General features: G+C 44.0%; 1 protein-coding gene across 1 annotated transcript in view; it reads right to left on the bottom strand.

Annotated features, from left to right (window-relative positions):
- Positions 1-357: 357 nt before the first annotated feature.
- CASTOR2 (cytosolic arginine sensor for mTORC1 subunit 2) overlaps positions 358-16,815 on the bottom strand; it is a 178,131-nt gene continuing 161,673 nt past the window's right edge. Inside the window, exon 9 of the mRNA XM_034752414.1 lies at positions 358-15,110. Within this exon, the coding sequence (XP_034608305.1) occupies positions 15,045-15,110 (66 nt within the window). The 3' untranslated portion in view covers positions 358-15,044. The remainder of the gene's footprint in view (positions 15,111-16,815) is intronic.

The following is a 16,815-nucleotide window of genomic DNA, read 5'->3' as shown; positions in this document are numbered from 1 at the left end:
GGGCGGGGGTGAGGGTCGATCTAAGATACGCAACTTCAGCTATGAGAATAGCGTAGCTGAAGTCGACGTATCTTAGATCGACTTGCCTCCCGTCCTCACAGCGCGGGATCCACGGCCGCGGCTCCCCTGTCGACTCCGCTTCCGTCGCTCGTCCTGGTGGAGTTCCAGAGTCGACGGGGAGCGCGTTCGGGGATCGATTTATTGCATCTAGCTGAGACGCAATATATCGATCCCTGATAGATAGATCGCTACCCGCCAATCCGGCGGGTAGCGTGGACATACCCCTAGAACAGACTTTTCTTTCCCTGGCATTCGTTGCCTTTTAGAAGAGGCTTAACAAAGGAGAGTTACATCTTATAAAGACAATGCCAAGCTCTGCTTTATTTGAATCAGTTTGATCAGTACAAAAGCAGACAGCGTATGTTTCACTTTTTTCCCCCCATTTTAATTAACACTTTACAAAGTACAAAATATACTGTCATTTGTTTTGGAACATTAGGGTTTTTTTTTCTTCTTTTCCATACAGTACAATAAATCTCGAGTTTCAGCAAAAGACCCAGCAAGTAAAATAAGCATGTGCACTCTCCGTGTAAAGCAAAACCATCCATCGTCCAGCTCCACGCTTCGTACAAGAACGAGATCCTTCACTGCTGTTGCAACGTGAGAGGGTGAAATTCACCTCTGTGCAGAGGGCTGGCACAAGGGCTACCAACTATTTCAATCTGACTGAAGCCTTTCCACCTCAACCTAGCAAAGACTGATACACGGGCATAATTCTGCGAGCTGCACACAGCCCCACTGGCTTCAGCTCAGTCACTCAACGTGCGTACGTGCGGCAGTCTGTGCAGGATTGAAGTCTTAGAGAACACAGGGGTTGCCCCAGTCCCTTGCATAGGGGTGAACTGCCCCCTAAGTTAGCTGCTTTCTGTAGCATTTTTTTTTTTTTAAAGAAAAGCCTCCATCACATCATTTATCCCAATTAAAAAAAAGATGGTTCCAATTAAGGAACGGCTTTGTAAATTCCTGTATCTGCATGACACTAGCAAAGACAGAACACAATGGAAATAAACAAGGCTGTGTTACCAAATGTTTCTTTTCACACCCCCAGCCCCCCACACCCCACTGTAAGAGAACAGCAACAAGTTTGCTTTCAGCACCAGGAGTGTTTGCCAGAAATTCAGATGCCATTTGGGGCTTGAATGTATCCTACTGATGATTAAGTTATAGAGGAAAGTTCAGCTCAAATGCAATGTGTTCAAGGAGTCTCTGGAGATTTCAGTGGTGTTTATCCCAGTTTTCCAACTGGGCTGAATGAAGCACAAGGTGGGAAGAGTGACCGGCCGTAGGTCCTAGGGTTGGCAAGGCTTAGGACCAAGAATTTCTCTGATCTGGTTATTTGCCAGAAAATCTGAGCCATACAACAGCCTCCTGACTATGATCTGCTTCAGTCTGCTGACCAGTACTTCGGACCAGGGTTGGATTTTTTAATTCAAGAAAGAGAGTAATCAATGCCCTGTTCAAGCAAATTGAAACACTAATAAAACGGCCATTAGCAGCGACGTGCCCTAGGGAAAGAGCCAGATTCTGATGTGAGTTACGCTAGGGTAAATCTGGAGTAACTCCGCTAACTGCAACAGAGTTTACACTGGCGTAAATCTCTGACTGCAAGGGGGTTCTTTCAAGTTCCACACCCGAGTCTGTCCCAAAATGCTCAGCTAAGAATTGGCACGGTCATTCCATTAAAATAGCCCATCCAAATGAAAGTTCTCAGGGTGCAGTCTAGGGTCCAGTTGTTCGAAGCAAAGTAACACTGATGCCCATCAAGCTGTTGGGAAAGTCCGACACAGCCCCCTCTACAAAGCCTCACTCTCTGGTTTCTTTGCCTCAGATCCAGAAACAGGATTTCAGCCCCCCCATTTCAAAATTCCATCTACCAGGCCTGGGCCCACCAAGGAGCTCGGGCCTGGCCCTCCATATTCCTACTGGAGCCAGCGAGGATAACTACTCATATGAGTAAGAGTTTACAGCATCCGGCACTGAGAGCTGGTGCATTACATACATGACCTCCAAGCATAGTGTTAGAGAACACTGGAGAGGTATGATCCATTCGCTAAATGGGAACACTGTCATTACAGTCGGACACCATCATTGTGGGCTCAAGGGCCTAGTTTTGGTTGACCTCAAAAAATAACGGAGAAAGGAAGTTTGTGCTGGAAGGAAACGCTGCCGAATTAGAGCCTAAGGCCACAGACCCTGTAACTGACAGCAGCAGTCACCGACCTACCATCAATTGCAGGATTAAGACCTATGTGGTTATTAATAGCAGCAGCGGGTAGTCCCACGCCTTTAGAGGAAGTCTGCTGACGACCAAGGATTGCCTTTGCGTTGGGAAATATTTTCAGAATTGCACTCAAAAGAGGCCATCAAAAACACTAGGAAAATGGACATTCTTATCCTTCCCAGAGAAGCTTTAAAAAACAACCCCCACCTCAAAACCAACAAATGTATTCTCCCTCCTGCCCCCTACGCTACAGTCAGAGCAAATAAAAACCCAGAAGAAGATGGGAGTAGCAAACGGGTCTAATTTTCGTTGATACGAAGGCCCCTTTTTTCGTTGCTCTGGCAGGGCTAAGAGGCTTTAAAGTGGGCGTGAAGGTAGTCTGCACCCACTTGAATGTCCCTGGACACTGCCAGACTGGCGTAAAGTGACTTTGGCATAAAAGAGAATGGGGCCCTTGGAGCGTTCTAATTGTCAGCCCGGTGCTGCCCAGATAGAACATTCTTTAGTCACCAAAACCTGCCGATTTGAGAACGAGCGGCCGTGGAGGGATACGGTGGTGGTAGTGGTGGTGATGATATTGAGGGAGGGGAAGTTATTTTTTTTTAATGAAATACACAACAGAAGTAAAGCCTAGGTCTTCACCTCAAAGCAGATATTTCCTGTTCCTAATGTACAAAGGAAAAACTGGAAGCTTCTCTTGCAAAACTGTCTTTTTTGGTAAACTTAACCTACAAGCAAAAATCTGCCAACGAGATGTTCCTGAATACTGACTGACTGGATTTCACCTCAGCCTATGTGAAACGGCACCACACATGCACAAAAACCCAAAAGGAAAACATGGAGAACAGCTGGCAGAAAGGAGACATTCAAAATTCAATTATTTCTTCAAGACGAGACTAGCTAAATAGACGATCTATGCATAGTGCTGCAGGTTAACCCAGTAACTGTCTAGAACAGCCCTGACACACCCATGAATGCTCAAGACAATGTGTTATGCTTAAGGATCTCTCTCTTCTAACACACATTGTAGTCTTGCTAAGGGTAAAGGTCTCTGCTTTTCCAGAGGTACACTGAGGGGCCAGCTTTTTACATAAGGATTTTTGCTTTAGCAGTATTGCCAACCTAAAGCATTCAAAAATCATGAATCTGGACTCAAAAAAAAAAAAAAAAAAAAAATCAAGATTTTTTAAAAAATGATAAATTTGGGGTTCTTTTTCTTTGCTTTCTGGTTTCAGAGCTTTTAGGGTGGACTCAGGTCACCTTTACAAGCTTTTCTGCTCAACCAAGACTGGTAAAAACTTATTTAAAAAAAAAAAAAAAAGAAAGCTGGGATTTTCATGTATTCACATGAATCCAGCAGTTAGGGCTTTAAGAACCCACCCAGTATCAGGAGAGCTTGACAACGCTGTTTTAGATATTGCAGGTCGAAAGATATCAGCTCTTAAACAGAGGGATCTTGTGGCTACTGCACAAGGGAACTGTCCTGTCACCAAATCTTGCATTTAATACTATGTTTTGAGTCTCAGCGTTGTCAGGGGTGTATAGCCCAAGGCGGCAGATAATTGATGCCCCAGCTTTGCCTACACAAGGGCTGTACTGACAATTTGCCAACCGCATCAGCCTAATCTGCCTAAAAAGGAAAAGACGACATCTGACCCTAATCTTTAACGGAGTCACCGTAGCCTATGGAGCTTATCAGACCCAGCTTGATCTGTGACCTTCTGCTTTGGGATTAAAACCAGAACCCCTGCATTTTGGGAAGTGTGGTCCCCACAAGTTGCCCCTCTTTGGCTCCCCTGTACTGCATCACGGGAAATGCAAAAAACTGAAGATACCAGGCCACATCCTGGTGTAATTACACTGACTTCAGCCTTTTGACAGCTGACTTCCAACACGTGCACACCCCCCCCCCCCCCGTATATAAGCCAGGGGGACCCGCTGAGAGAGTCCCCCCAACTGTTCACAGCTGGGATGAATTTCCACACCATTGTTTCTATTCTCAGCCTTTGTGCTGTCCCTACTGCAACACTTCGGCAGTTCAACATATTCCAGGATGTACCATACAAGCACCAGCTAGCCTGACCCATCAGTCACTGACACGTACCATAAAAGCACCAGTTAGCCTGACCCATCACTGACATGGCTGCAACAACAGGCTGAGAAGCACAGAGGAGAAACAAAGCTATAAGTTCACTGTCAAACCAGTGCCCGAAGTAAGAGTTTTCTAGCAGTTAAATGCCCCTAAAAGCTTGGGCCAAGAGAGGGGAAAATAGCCTCGCTCACTTTCAGCTCATGTGAAAATAACGTGTCTGAGGTTTAGAGACTGGGTTCATTTTAAAGGAGGTGCATATTCACATGTGATGCACTCAATTCAAATGCCCCCCCCCCCATTCCCCTGCAATCCAGCATCCACTCTTAAACATGTGCATAGTTTTAAGCATGCAAAGAAGCTAACACACATGCTTTGCTGGATTGGAGCCTTAAACATTGGTGTTCAGAATAGTTCTCTCTCTATAAAAATCAGACTGGGGAAAATGGTGGGGGTGTTTCTCTTTTTAGCACAGAAGGCTAAGAGAACTAGGAACTTGGTATTAGTTCATTTTCAGATTAGAAAATAACTGGTAAGAATTATTATTATTAAGCAGCTATTATTGTAAATGATGAAGGCTGGTATCAAACCCACAATATCCCACCGGAAGGCTTAAAAACCCCTACTGCATAAACACTGCCTTTCACTGATCAATAAAATGCAGCAACTGGAAACAAAAATATGAATGAAACCATTTTTGTGATCTTGCCCTACTGGCATAAGATGGGGGTTTTGAGTAGCCAGTGAAAGAAGATGGTGAGTTCTAGCTAGAAGTGCTTATGCACAACCATGGCTATGCCCCGGTCCTGAGCATTTGCAACCATTCATACTCCTTCAGCAGATATTATAGTAACTGTTATGTCTGAGGTATTACCATGTAAGCAGGGGCAGCCTGCTTGCAGCTGTACAAAACTCAGCCATATCTTCATTTTACCGCCAGTGCTCAGGGCAGATAAAAAAAAAAAACATATCAAGTGGACCAAAGACAAACTCAGACCAAAACCAACTTGCTACGGCCACCGGAGCCATGTGAAAACCGGCCTCTTATACAGTACAAACTGAAGGTGACATTCGCCCCTTTGTCCAGGGCCAGTCCATCTCCTGTGTGTCACTTAAAGTGGATCAGAAGTGCTACGGAGCCTTGAGATGACCCTCTGCATGGGGTGAATTGCATCTCTAAGTAGAGGGTGGGGGGCGAGATGAGCCAGTTTCACAGCATCTTGGCTTGAGTGTTTGCTATGAGATTTATGGCCATGCCTGGCCAATGTTCCCTCTACAGAGTCTATGGGCTTTTGTTTTGATCCTTGTTAAAGTAAAAGAGTTAGTTTTTCATGTATGAAGTGAAGAGCAAAAGAATGCTCCCGTCCTCCTGCCTTTGCTAAGTGTTTTCTGGCTCCTCTCGTATAATTCTCTCCTGTTGCTGGTAAAGCCACTGCTGCCTCCTTTTGGCCCCGACCCTCTCATCAGCTTCCAACTCTCTTCCCTGTGGTTTCAGTTCGGTTCTCCAGTCACTACCGGCAAGCAGCAACTCAGTTCTAGCTTAGGGAGCCATCAAACTCAATGGCAAAATTCCTGTGGACTTCAGCGGCATGGGATCAGAGCCTGTCGTTGTCTTTCTGGATACAGGGAAATGGCCAGTTCTATTGGCATACAGTCTAGTGGGGCCGACTTAAGGCTATTAGCATACATACTGCACACATATTTACTGGTTTAAACTAAGCTGAGCCAAGTGAAGATTAGATTTGGGGGGGGGGGAAGGTGCATGGGAAAGAGTAAAGCAGAGATCATTTAAAAATACTAGATTTTTAGTTTAGCATCAGTCCACAGGAATACAGGACTGAATAATGGAAAGAATCTCCCACACATATGCATGTGCATATATGTTTACATGCTGCCTGAGAAGTGCAAAGCTGTCTAAGGGATCTGTATGCTCCATTTCTATTAATTCATGTACATAGATGTCTGTATAATGGACACATTATAGAGGCATATATGCATGTAGAGATGGGAAGTGGGCATCCATATTTCTTAGGTAGCATACACACACACATAACACACACACTTGTATTTGGCAAAAGAAGTACTGGATTTTACTATCTGGTGGGTAATAAAAGTTTCATCCATTCCAACATTTATAGATTGCACTATAACAGCTAAGTGAGATACCTTAAGCTGCTTACCATAAAGAAGAAGAATAAAAAAAAAGCTCCTCCAGAAAACGACTTCTTATCCTTCAATGAATTCTTCTAGGAGACATTTTTGCTTGTGAGACAGCTGCTGAAGTTTGGACTCAGCTGGTCTATGATTTCCCCCACAATCACTCCAGTGGCTAGCAGGGCAATGCCCCCCTCCCCCCAACATATATTTTCCATCATTCCCATAACATTGCTAAGCTGTTGAATGAGGCGCTCTTGAAACCACGGCCTACAGGGCATGAGATGTTACTTGCCACCTCTCTGCCTTCTTCACTCTGTTTTTAAGGTTCTGCTTTTCAGGAAGATACAATGCACAGGCAGGAGGGATGGGGTCGTCCCTCAAAAAAAATACCCCACCTGATAAAGAGAGTGGGGGCAACCAGATAGAAAACAAATCGATCTGGGGGCGCTCTCTCTCCTCCCGCTCAAGTCCCACGACCTAAACTAGCGTGCCAACCCCCCACTCTACTTTGGTCAAAAGACTACTGAGGTAACGCTATTAACTAAGGCCCTGATCCTGCAATAGGCTCTGTGCAGGCACCGGAGTTTGTGACCCAGATCTTACCTCAGAGATGGTCTGAGGCTTTTCCTGGGAAAGAGGTTGCAGCATTAGAACGATTTACTGAATATTTCCACTTTTGGATGGGCTAACTCTCTCTCCTCAAGGCTGGCTCTGAGAGACAAAACAACCTGATTCTGACTGGGGTCTCCACTGGGCTGGAGGGAAAAAAAAGTTGTCTTAAAAAATGCAATTCAGCTTCGATTTGTGACTAAACAAAAGACGTATTTGTTCTTTTTGCAAGATTAATAAAAACAAAATTAATTTCTTTTGCGTCATTTGGTTTTGCATCTCACCTCACCTCTCCTTGTTGCAAACTCTGAGACACCCTCCCTCGCAACAGGGACCAATCTTCCATGTTTGCTCCTCAACAATGCCTCTCATCCTGATGCCAGGAGCCCTCACCTGCCCTGCACAGACAGAAGCAAAACCCTGATGCCCAGATCTGTCACCTGCCTTGTAGAGTCAGAAACAAAATCTTGACACCATTTATCACCCACAGGGGTCCCTCCCCACACACTGCCTGACCTAAAACCATCCAGTACATGCTTTCATTCTGGTTATTGAGTGAAGGGCCCAATTCTGCTCTCACCTGCAATGGGTTTACACCGGCAGCTCCATTCACTTCTGATTTACCTTGGGGAGAGTACGGGGCCAGGCCCTGCGTGTGAAACTACTGCCATTGATGTGAGGGTTCCAAAAGAACTAGGAAGATCCCAGGTCAGGCCCCCAAGCTGGTGGAAGTTGCCAGGTCGACACTGAAGTCAATGGTGCTCTATCAATTAACACCAGTTGAAAATCTGGCTCCTTGATGTTATCTACATCTGTCGGAGCAAAAAATGCCTGTGTATTATGGAAGATTTAAGATGACAAAAATGGTACATTTTTCAGGGCCAGATGCTGATAACTCATGCTGATTAGTGCTTTACTCCACAAATAGTTTCTTTGGCTTCAATGGCACTACTCAATTATTAATATGAGTTGAGGAGTTACGAGACTGTGACTGTTTTACGGTATCAGAATCTGACCCCAGGTTTGTGGTGGCTCTCCAAGTGACTATCTAGCAAACGCATGCTGCCCTACTTGACATCCTTATGGACCTTGAAGAGCCAAGAAAATAAAATCTAAGATTCTAGATAAACTGAACCTGATTAAGGACTCCAGGATAGTTTCACTGGCTCCAGGGATCCTCACTTCCAGTAACACTTCTCTTCTATAATGTGCCTCGAAGAGCCCTGTGTGTTTTGTATGGCAGGTCTTAAAGAGTAAATTACTGCTAGATTTCACTTGCACCGCCTCGGCAGGATCTGACATCAGCACGTTCTTTGTTACGGAGAAGGCCCAATTCATCTCTGTTCAACAACATTCTCTGGCTGCCCCTGGGAATAGTCAGACTAAACTGAGAGGGAAACTTAAAAAAAAAAAAAAAAAAAGATACATTGGAAATAGCTGCCTGAGAATCACTCTCTTGAAACCACATTTCCATTAAGATGATCCTAATCCTAACAAGGCCTACCACAGATTCCACAACCTCAAAGTCCCATACAAAATAGGAGACTTGAACTAAACCTCTCCACAGGAAGGAAAAGAGGAGATAATCCCATAACAATCTTGAGTTAGATACCAACAATCCAGAATTATTCAAAAAGCAAACCTGTTTCTTAAGGGATGCAAAAAGAAAAACGTCCAAACCTCGAAAAGGATGTCCAATTATGCACTTATGGGGCAGACAAATGTCGGTAGCTTAAAGTGGTTTAGACAGGATCTGCTTACAGAAGCAAGAAAATAAAACTAGTTGCTGTCTTTGGTAAAGTACCTTTCCCATCTGGGTTCTTACAAACACCACTCCGGGAAGTCAGGAGATTCTGATTATGAGATGCAAGAACAACAAACTTTCAAATATCACATCAAGATTCTTCATTCTTATTTTTAAAAAACCCTCCTCCTACTTCGACCTGTTATAAAATGATGCATTGATTTAAACCTTCAATCGGGGCAATAAATATACTAAGGTTCTAATAAATAGCAACACCGGCATTAGCAGCAACTTGTTGTTATGCCATTAAATCAGCAGCAGACAGATCTCCCCAAAATGGCCTATTTCTATAAAGCTAAATCCCTTCATGATAAAATCCAGTTAGAAAACCCCAAGCACCAGCAAAGAAACATACGTGCACTAGCACAGAGTGCGGTGAGAATTTCACACTGAACTAGCTGACTTTTTAGTCAACACAGGCTCAAAAGGCAGCAGGTTTTCACAAGTTTTCCTTCACAGCTTTCCAGACTGTGCTCCTCCTACAGGCGGACGCTAGAAAAGCTGCTTGGTTGCTTAAAACACAAATGGTTTATGAACGCCAAAAGATAAAATAAAATCAAAATCCCAGTTCTGCACTTCTTCACGCAGTTGGATGGACGCCCTATTCTACGTCACATGGACTCTGGGGTTTGAACAGGCACTTTGAAACACAACTTTCATGTTTGACTTGTTAAAGCAATTCAATGCAGCAATTAAAACAAACCACACAATTTTTTCTAGAAAGCTTTCCACCCAAGGCAGCAAACTGAAAAGGAAAGACGGATTTCTGTAACTGACAAAACCAAGATCAGCCTGCAGATACTTTGCTCTGGACATTTTTAAAGGTCTCTGCCTACTGGCGACAAGTGAAAAAAGCCACTGCTTCATTAGCTGCTTCTCTTTTTTTTAAAATGTTTGAGAAATCCAGATAGCATATCTAAATATTCATATTGCCTATATACTTGAATTAAAAATATATGGTGAATATATGTGTGCATACAGTACTTATTACATATAGACACGCTAAGTGTGTATCTAGGATATACACACATTCACACAGTATATATTAACCTATATTGCTCAAGTATATATGCTATGTATAGTATATACCCATAAAAACAGAAAACACAGGTATTTATATATGTGTACAATAGATACATACTAGTATTTCTCTGTAAACGCTACATTTATATGACCGTACACACAAACACTCGCACACTTGCACAGCAAAAAGGAATCTGCAGCTGAAATCCAATAGAAAAAATGACAAAAATTAGTCATTGCTACATAGAAATATAAACCTCTGATGTGTGTAACTAAGAAAACAAAGGTCTCCAAGAAATAAGGAAGGAGACTGAGAACTGCTTCTCCCTTGCCCCCTTTTAGAAACAGATGCACATAAACATTTTGGTGGTTGTTGAATTTTTGTGCAATGGAACCAACATGGGAGCAGGAGAGGAGGAAATGAAGAGGATTCCATGCATGTAAGCTTCAAAAACCCAATGGGATCAGCAACCACAACTGAATAAAACTCTACAGCAAAAGGGTCAGAGAGCGCCTCACGCAGTTAGGTTCAGCGCTGGTGGGTTAAAGGCAGAGCCATGGTTTTATTTATACAGAATGCCTGAAGGAATACAGAATCACTCTTACACACTTTTCTCCCACTCTTCCCTCATATATGTAATGTTAAAGGAATAGTGCAATTCCACTGATCCTTACAGAGACGCAACTGTTACAAGGCTTTAAAAAACAAACAAACCCAACCCTTAAAAAGATATGTTTTTTGCACAAAATCAGGTGCTAAAGACTGCAGGGGCGACAGCAGGGCCAAATGGATGTGGCAATCCAGATCACACCTAAGAAAGGATTCCTTTCCTTACCCCACTCATCCTGAGCATGTTCAGAGTGTCTTGGATTTCCTTGCTCTGCCCCTTGCAGGAGCGTTCTGCAATGCTGGAGGGAAAGGGGGTTTGCAGCAGGGCTCCAAAGCTCACAGCACTGGAGTACGTGGTGTAGTTTGGGATCAGCACTGAGAGGAAGGTACATCCACTTGGATTTCCTCAGGTGCTAAAAGAAAGGGTTTTGTGAAGGGTTTGGTTTTTTTTTAAACAAAGCTCTGACATGTTGCTTTAGGTTAGGGGATCCCCCTCCTGTCGCCAGCAAGCGTAGCCTGCAGAGTTAATAGCTGTTGTAACATACGAGCAACGCACAGCCCTTGTACCAGCTAGAGATGGGCCAGAGCAGGATCCCAATCTGAACTCTCCCCAAATTTGGATCTGAGGTCCTGGGTCAAGCCAATTAGGGAGATATGCTGAAGCCATGAAGATCCCATTCACATCTTGAACTAGTTCTAGGGTGTTCAAGGCGCCATCCTGGCACCAAACCTGGTTGTTTTACTAGTTTCTTAGGGTATGTCTATACTGGTGCTGGAGGTGTTGTTTCCAGCTTGGCTTGACGTACCCACTTGAGCACTGGTCAAGCCAACATGCTACGAAGAGCAGCGAAGCTGCACAAGCAACGGACGGGCTGGGCTGCCTTGAGTAAGATCCCGTCGGAAATCCTAGATACGTTCTCTGGTGGCAAGCCTGTCCTGCCACTTGCACCACCTTGGCTACACGGCTAATTTTAGCATATTAACTTGATCCGAGTTAGCACAGGTCTGATTCCCCAAGCTGGAAATTACAGCTTAGTTCTCATCATCAGGCTGCAACTTGCCTATTGCACTGGCCCTTCAAAGGCTCCTTAGCTATCACGTCAAATTATCCAGACAGTTGTCCAAAACAATCGAGGTTTTCTGGGGTTACAAAGACAAAAAGAGAGGGGAAAAAACATCTAATCCTATGGCAATTTTAGAGATACTTCACTCAATGTCATAGCACACCATGTGACTTTTCCAGGCTAACGTTTTTATGACAGCATATCGACCTGCCTTGTGAAGAGAGTTTTAAAGCACACCAGAGACATCCGTAAACATCATAAACGTAAGGCCCTCTCCCTCGGAAAAAAATATTGTCATCTAGAATAGCCTGAGTGTACAGAGTAAATAACAATTATAACAAGATCTTTATTTTTCTTTCTGTTAAGGCTCAGTCAAGTTGCTGCTCATTTCAAGTAATCCCTTCATATAAACGTCTTCGCCCTTAGGAAGCAGCAATATCACACGGAGAGGGTAACAAATGTAATTGCTCTCCAGTGCGTAAACTAATTAATAATAGTTTCTGATAGCTAATACCCTTGATACGCAAAATTTTCTAGACCCACAACATTGCAAAAAAGTCTGCAGCTCTACTGCTCAAAAACCTTGGATGACAAGTAGTACATGGCAGTTCGGATCTCATTCAAGGACCCTGTGCATCGCTAAATAAAACCAGAGTCCCACAAAGGGACACATCCACGTTCCCAATGGATGAAAACCCTACAGCAGCTGTGCTGTGAAAAGCAACTAATCAAACCCCATAACCTTCCAACAGCTCAGCGAGACGTCAGTTGGGTCTTGTGGTTTGACATAAGGGCTCTTTAGGCATAGAACAGTTTTGTAGAGCAATTTTAGTCCTTCAGTCGGTGGGATATTTAAAAAAAAAATTAAAAACAAACATCACACTACACAACTTGAGACCATGTTTGTGTATATGCTGCAAAAGAGCATGAGGAAAGCACCTTCTCGAGCAAATATCCAGACACAGGGCATCTTAACTGTAATTAGCATTAACCCCCAAGTCTAGAGTTACTATAGTTCTCCATGGGGCAGTTGAAAAGCTGCCTAAAGGGAAACCAAAATGTTCTTTTCAAGGCCCCAGACCAGTTCAGTGAAGCACTTAACCCTGAACATGTGCTTAAGTCAGTGGAACGTAAGCAGGGATTTAAAAGTGAAGCACGTAACGAAATAGGGATGGTGGACTGAATTAGGGTCTAAAATGGAAAGATATCCATGTTATTGCCTAAAGATGCTCTAGTTCCATTAACTGTTTAACAGATTGATTAAAAAAATCCCCAAAGTATCCTCCATTAACTTTGTAGGCACTGCAACATCAGGGCTAGAGTGAGCTTTCTAATAAACCAAACATCAAGCTCTTAATACCTAGTCCTCCCCAAACCTTGTATAATCTGAATGACACAGTAAGCAGCGTGTGTGTATCTATGTCTGTACACACACGTATGAATATCTATCTATCTATCATATGTACTGATTGGGAACAGATGCCTGGAGAAAATCTGCAAGATGCAGGTCTGTGTAGGTGGTTCTCTCTGAAGTTACACTGGGATTGTAAATCCTCACTAATGCTACAGAATCCACAATTTCTTAATTAAAAAAAAAGTGTGTGGGGAGAGGTAAAACAGGTTAAAAGATGCAAAGGAAATTCAGTTTCCTGCGTCTCACCAGAGAGCGGGTTGTTGCGGACATACGACATTTCAGGTGCATTCATTGCAGACTCCTGTGTGATGCTTAGCCTCCCTGCTCTACGCTCACCATCGGCTTTACTCCCGTCCTGACTGCGGGTCAGTTCTGAAGTGGGCTGAAGAAGATGCATGGCACCAGGTAAAATGTTGGGCTACTGAGCTTCGTTCCCACTGGCTCATCGCTTTTGCAAGGGGCTGTCAAAATGTAAGCAGCTCCCGGCGGGATTGCAGGCCATAGGGCTGCCTATTAAAGACCAACATCACTTTCCTCTAAAAGAGCTGGTAACACAGGGATAAGGAACCAGGTCAATGTTTCAGCACATTTCTGTAGAACTCGGTCCCTTTTCTAAATACAAAGCCCTGAGGTCCTGCTTCAAAGCCACTAAGTCAATGAAAAGACTCCCACTGGGTTGGAACCTAGCTTCGCAGCCAAACCAAACCAAGCCAGAACCATGTTTCACCAAAGAAATTATGTAGCAGGTGAAATAAATAGGACCCCAAGGGCATGGGTATCAACATCCCCTGCTTAGGGCAAAAGCATAGCGCTCTTGGCCAACCGTTTTGCTGGATGGCAACACATTCACCAAGAGCCTTGGCCGTAGAAGGACGTGAGTGGTAGAAAGGCAACAGAGCCCTGAGCTACACTGATAAAACCAATGTTGCCTCCATGAAGAGACCTGATTTGAGAAAGCCATGAGCTCAGGACTTTCGGATGCTTCCTTACCCTTGTGAATAGAGCTGTGGCGGAAAGCATCAGGGGAGCGAAAGTGGCTCAGTAGGAATGGAAGGGAGTGGATTTGAGCGTACATCACTTGCCTCTATTAGGCTGGTTAAGCAAGTGGGACTCATGACAACCATCCTCAATCCCTACATGTTAAGAGTTTAGGGATCGGGGAAAAGGGAAGGGATGGCATGAGATAACAGACATCAGAGAATGGCAAACTTTCTTGGGCTTGGAAGGATGCCTGGACACAATGTTGTAGCAAGAGGATGTTGGAGGGCTGTGGAAAACGGAGCTAATATACATAACTTCAACAGCACACAGAGGCCCCCGAAGTACAGATCGGCAGAAGACAGCCCTTAATAAAGAACCATGCTGTAATGTTCTCTGTGCAGCCAATTCTGAATTGCAGAAGAAAAAAAAATAAATAGTTTATTTCCCACCCTCTCACAACATTGAATTGTGAAGGAAAATAGTATCCAATCTGAACATAGATCATAAGGGATTGTTACCATTTTTATATAGTCTGATGCTAGTAGAAAGATCAATGCAGTTCAACATTTTGTTTTCCTTTTAATTCCACATTTCTTTCATTTATGCTTTTCGTGCTCTCTGCTAAAAAAGCAGCGCTTCCCCGTCAGGTGTTGTTTTGAAGCTCTCCCTAAAGCTCCTGTGTATGCAATCTGTCTATACCTCTGCATTTCAGTGAGAGGCTGCATCTCTACCTGCAATTCCTTTCACACCAAAAAAGCAGGAAAGCATTTTGCTTTGGAGTCTTAATGTCAGGAAACCATCATAACAACTCCCCGCCCTCCCACTTTTAAGAAAGAAAGAAAGAAAGGGAAAAAAAAAAAAAGCTTGTTGGAGCTGCCTCTGCTTCTGCTCATCAGTTCACAGTCTCTTTTCATGACGCCTCAATCTCTCTCTCCAGAGTCAGATTTTTCAAGAAATACTGTGAGAAAAGGAATAATAATAAAAAAGCATCTGCAACCAGCTCAGAAGATGTCTAATGCTTTTCAGCTTGACTGACTTGGAGTGCGTTGATTACGCCATTTATATTTTCTTCAGGTACCTGTGGAAAACCAAAGAGAGAGGGAATGTTTCCAGTAAAAGCCACTGAATGATGACTGTGGAGAGAGGGGCTAGTTAAAGGAGGCAGCACACAAAGCTAACGTGAACCACAGGGAACATCGTATTTACCTTGGGCAGGATACTTGAGCGCCACAGTTAAAACAAAACAGATGTTTCCATCTTACATTCTTAGTCTGGTTTTTAGTGGTCTTAGTAACAAACTGCTTTGTCCTATGTGTTACAGCCTGATCGCATGGGATAGCTGGCTCTCAACACTGCTCACAAATGACTAGGCAGTAGATAGTGGGGTTGCACATTGTACTGGGGCTGAGGAAGTCCCAGGAAAAGAAGTAACTCGGTTTTTCTTAGGTTCCGGGTTGGTTGCCCCCACATCCCCTCATGAGTCTTTCCCAGCAGTGACACAGTCAACTGGCAAGGAGAAGAGCGCGTTGGCCGCTCTGTTTTTTTAAAAGCACTTCCTCTCGGCAATCAACAGTGACTCCACTGGCAGCTGCAGACAACTCTCCTTCTCACCACATGCTTCTTGGCTCTGCCAGATGGAGGAGCAGATGCTGATAGCACCAGCCAACACAGAGGAATGGGAGAGAGAAAGAAAAGAGAAAAGTGATGGCCCCCTAAGGGGAATGCATCTGACAATTCGGTCAATGTTCCTACATCACGTCTGGCCAAAGGGGGGTGTAGTGCCTCACTTCAGGCAGCTAACGATACAACTTTCGCAGAAAAGCTGGAAAGGGCACGGAGACATAAATGTCGGTACATTTCCAAGAGGGCCTTAGCAGAGTTTTTATTGCTTCTCTCTCTCACCACAGAGAGGCATGGGGCTTTACGGGCACGGAAAGAGACAATGTCCCTGTCTCAAAGAGTTTGCTCTCTAAAGGCCCAGTCCGGTGCTGACGGATCCTTAAACCTATGGGGAGCCCGGTGAAGTTGCACAGGGTATCTTACAGGATCGGGCCCTAAGCTAACACATGAGAAAATGAGAGATGGCAAACACTAGAGGGAAGAGAAAATGAGGGTAACGGATAGGAACAGGTGGGTGCTTTGGTGAGCAGTACATGTATCTTTGAGGCCTTCACCCTATTTTTTTAGAAGGGTAACTAGTGAAATATTAAATATCCTGTCTAGAACTGGAGGATAATGGCCAGAGTGGGTCTTGCACTGCTTGTTTAGAGCTGGGGAGAGCGGGACTGGAATTAGGTTGCAATGAAATTAGTGGGTAAAAGAGGGGGGAGTGGGGAAGGATGAGAAACCTGCTATAGTCTTTTGAAACTTCCTGGCTTTCCCCAATATCCTTTCAAGGAAATGCTACTCCCCTACTGATGGTGAGGTGAGTTTCTTCCTTTGGTTACAACAAAAGGACACCTCGATTTCTGCAATGTTGTCTACGCTGCTCTTCCAAAATCCTCTTTAAATTAGCCCAGAACCATGCAGCATGGCTAATGGTTTTGCTTTGCACCATTTCCATCCATCTGTGTCCTTGGTTTAAAATTTACACTCTGACATTTAATGCTGTTCTCCCAACTCCCTTCCCTTCCCTCTCTCTCTTTTTTTTTTTTTTTTTTTTTAAAAAGAGCACTTGTCATTTTAAATCCTAACTCAAAACCTCTTCCCGCCTCTTCATGCTGCCCCTTGTAATGATCAGATGTGTTGTCTAGTCTTGGAAGGGGGCTGTACTATTTTGTTTT

Source organism: Trachemys scripta, chromosome 18 (assembly GCF_013100865.1).
Source record: "Trachemys scripta elegans isolate TJP31775 chromosome 18, CAS_Tse_1.0, whole genome shotgun sequence".
NCBI lineage: Eukaryota > Metazoa > Chordata > Testudines > Emydidae > Trachemys > Trachemys scripta.
Note: the sequence above shows the minus strand (reverse complement) of the source record. Positions and strands in the feature narration are given on the sequence as shown.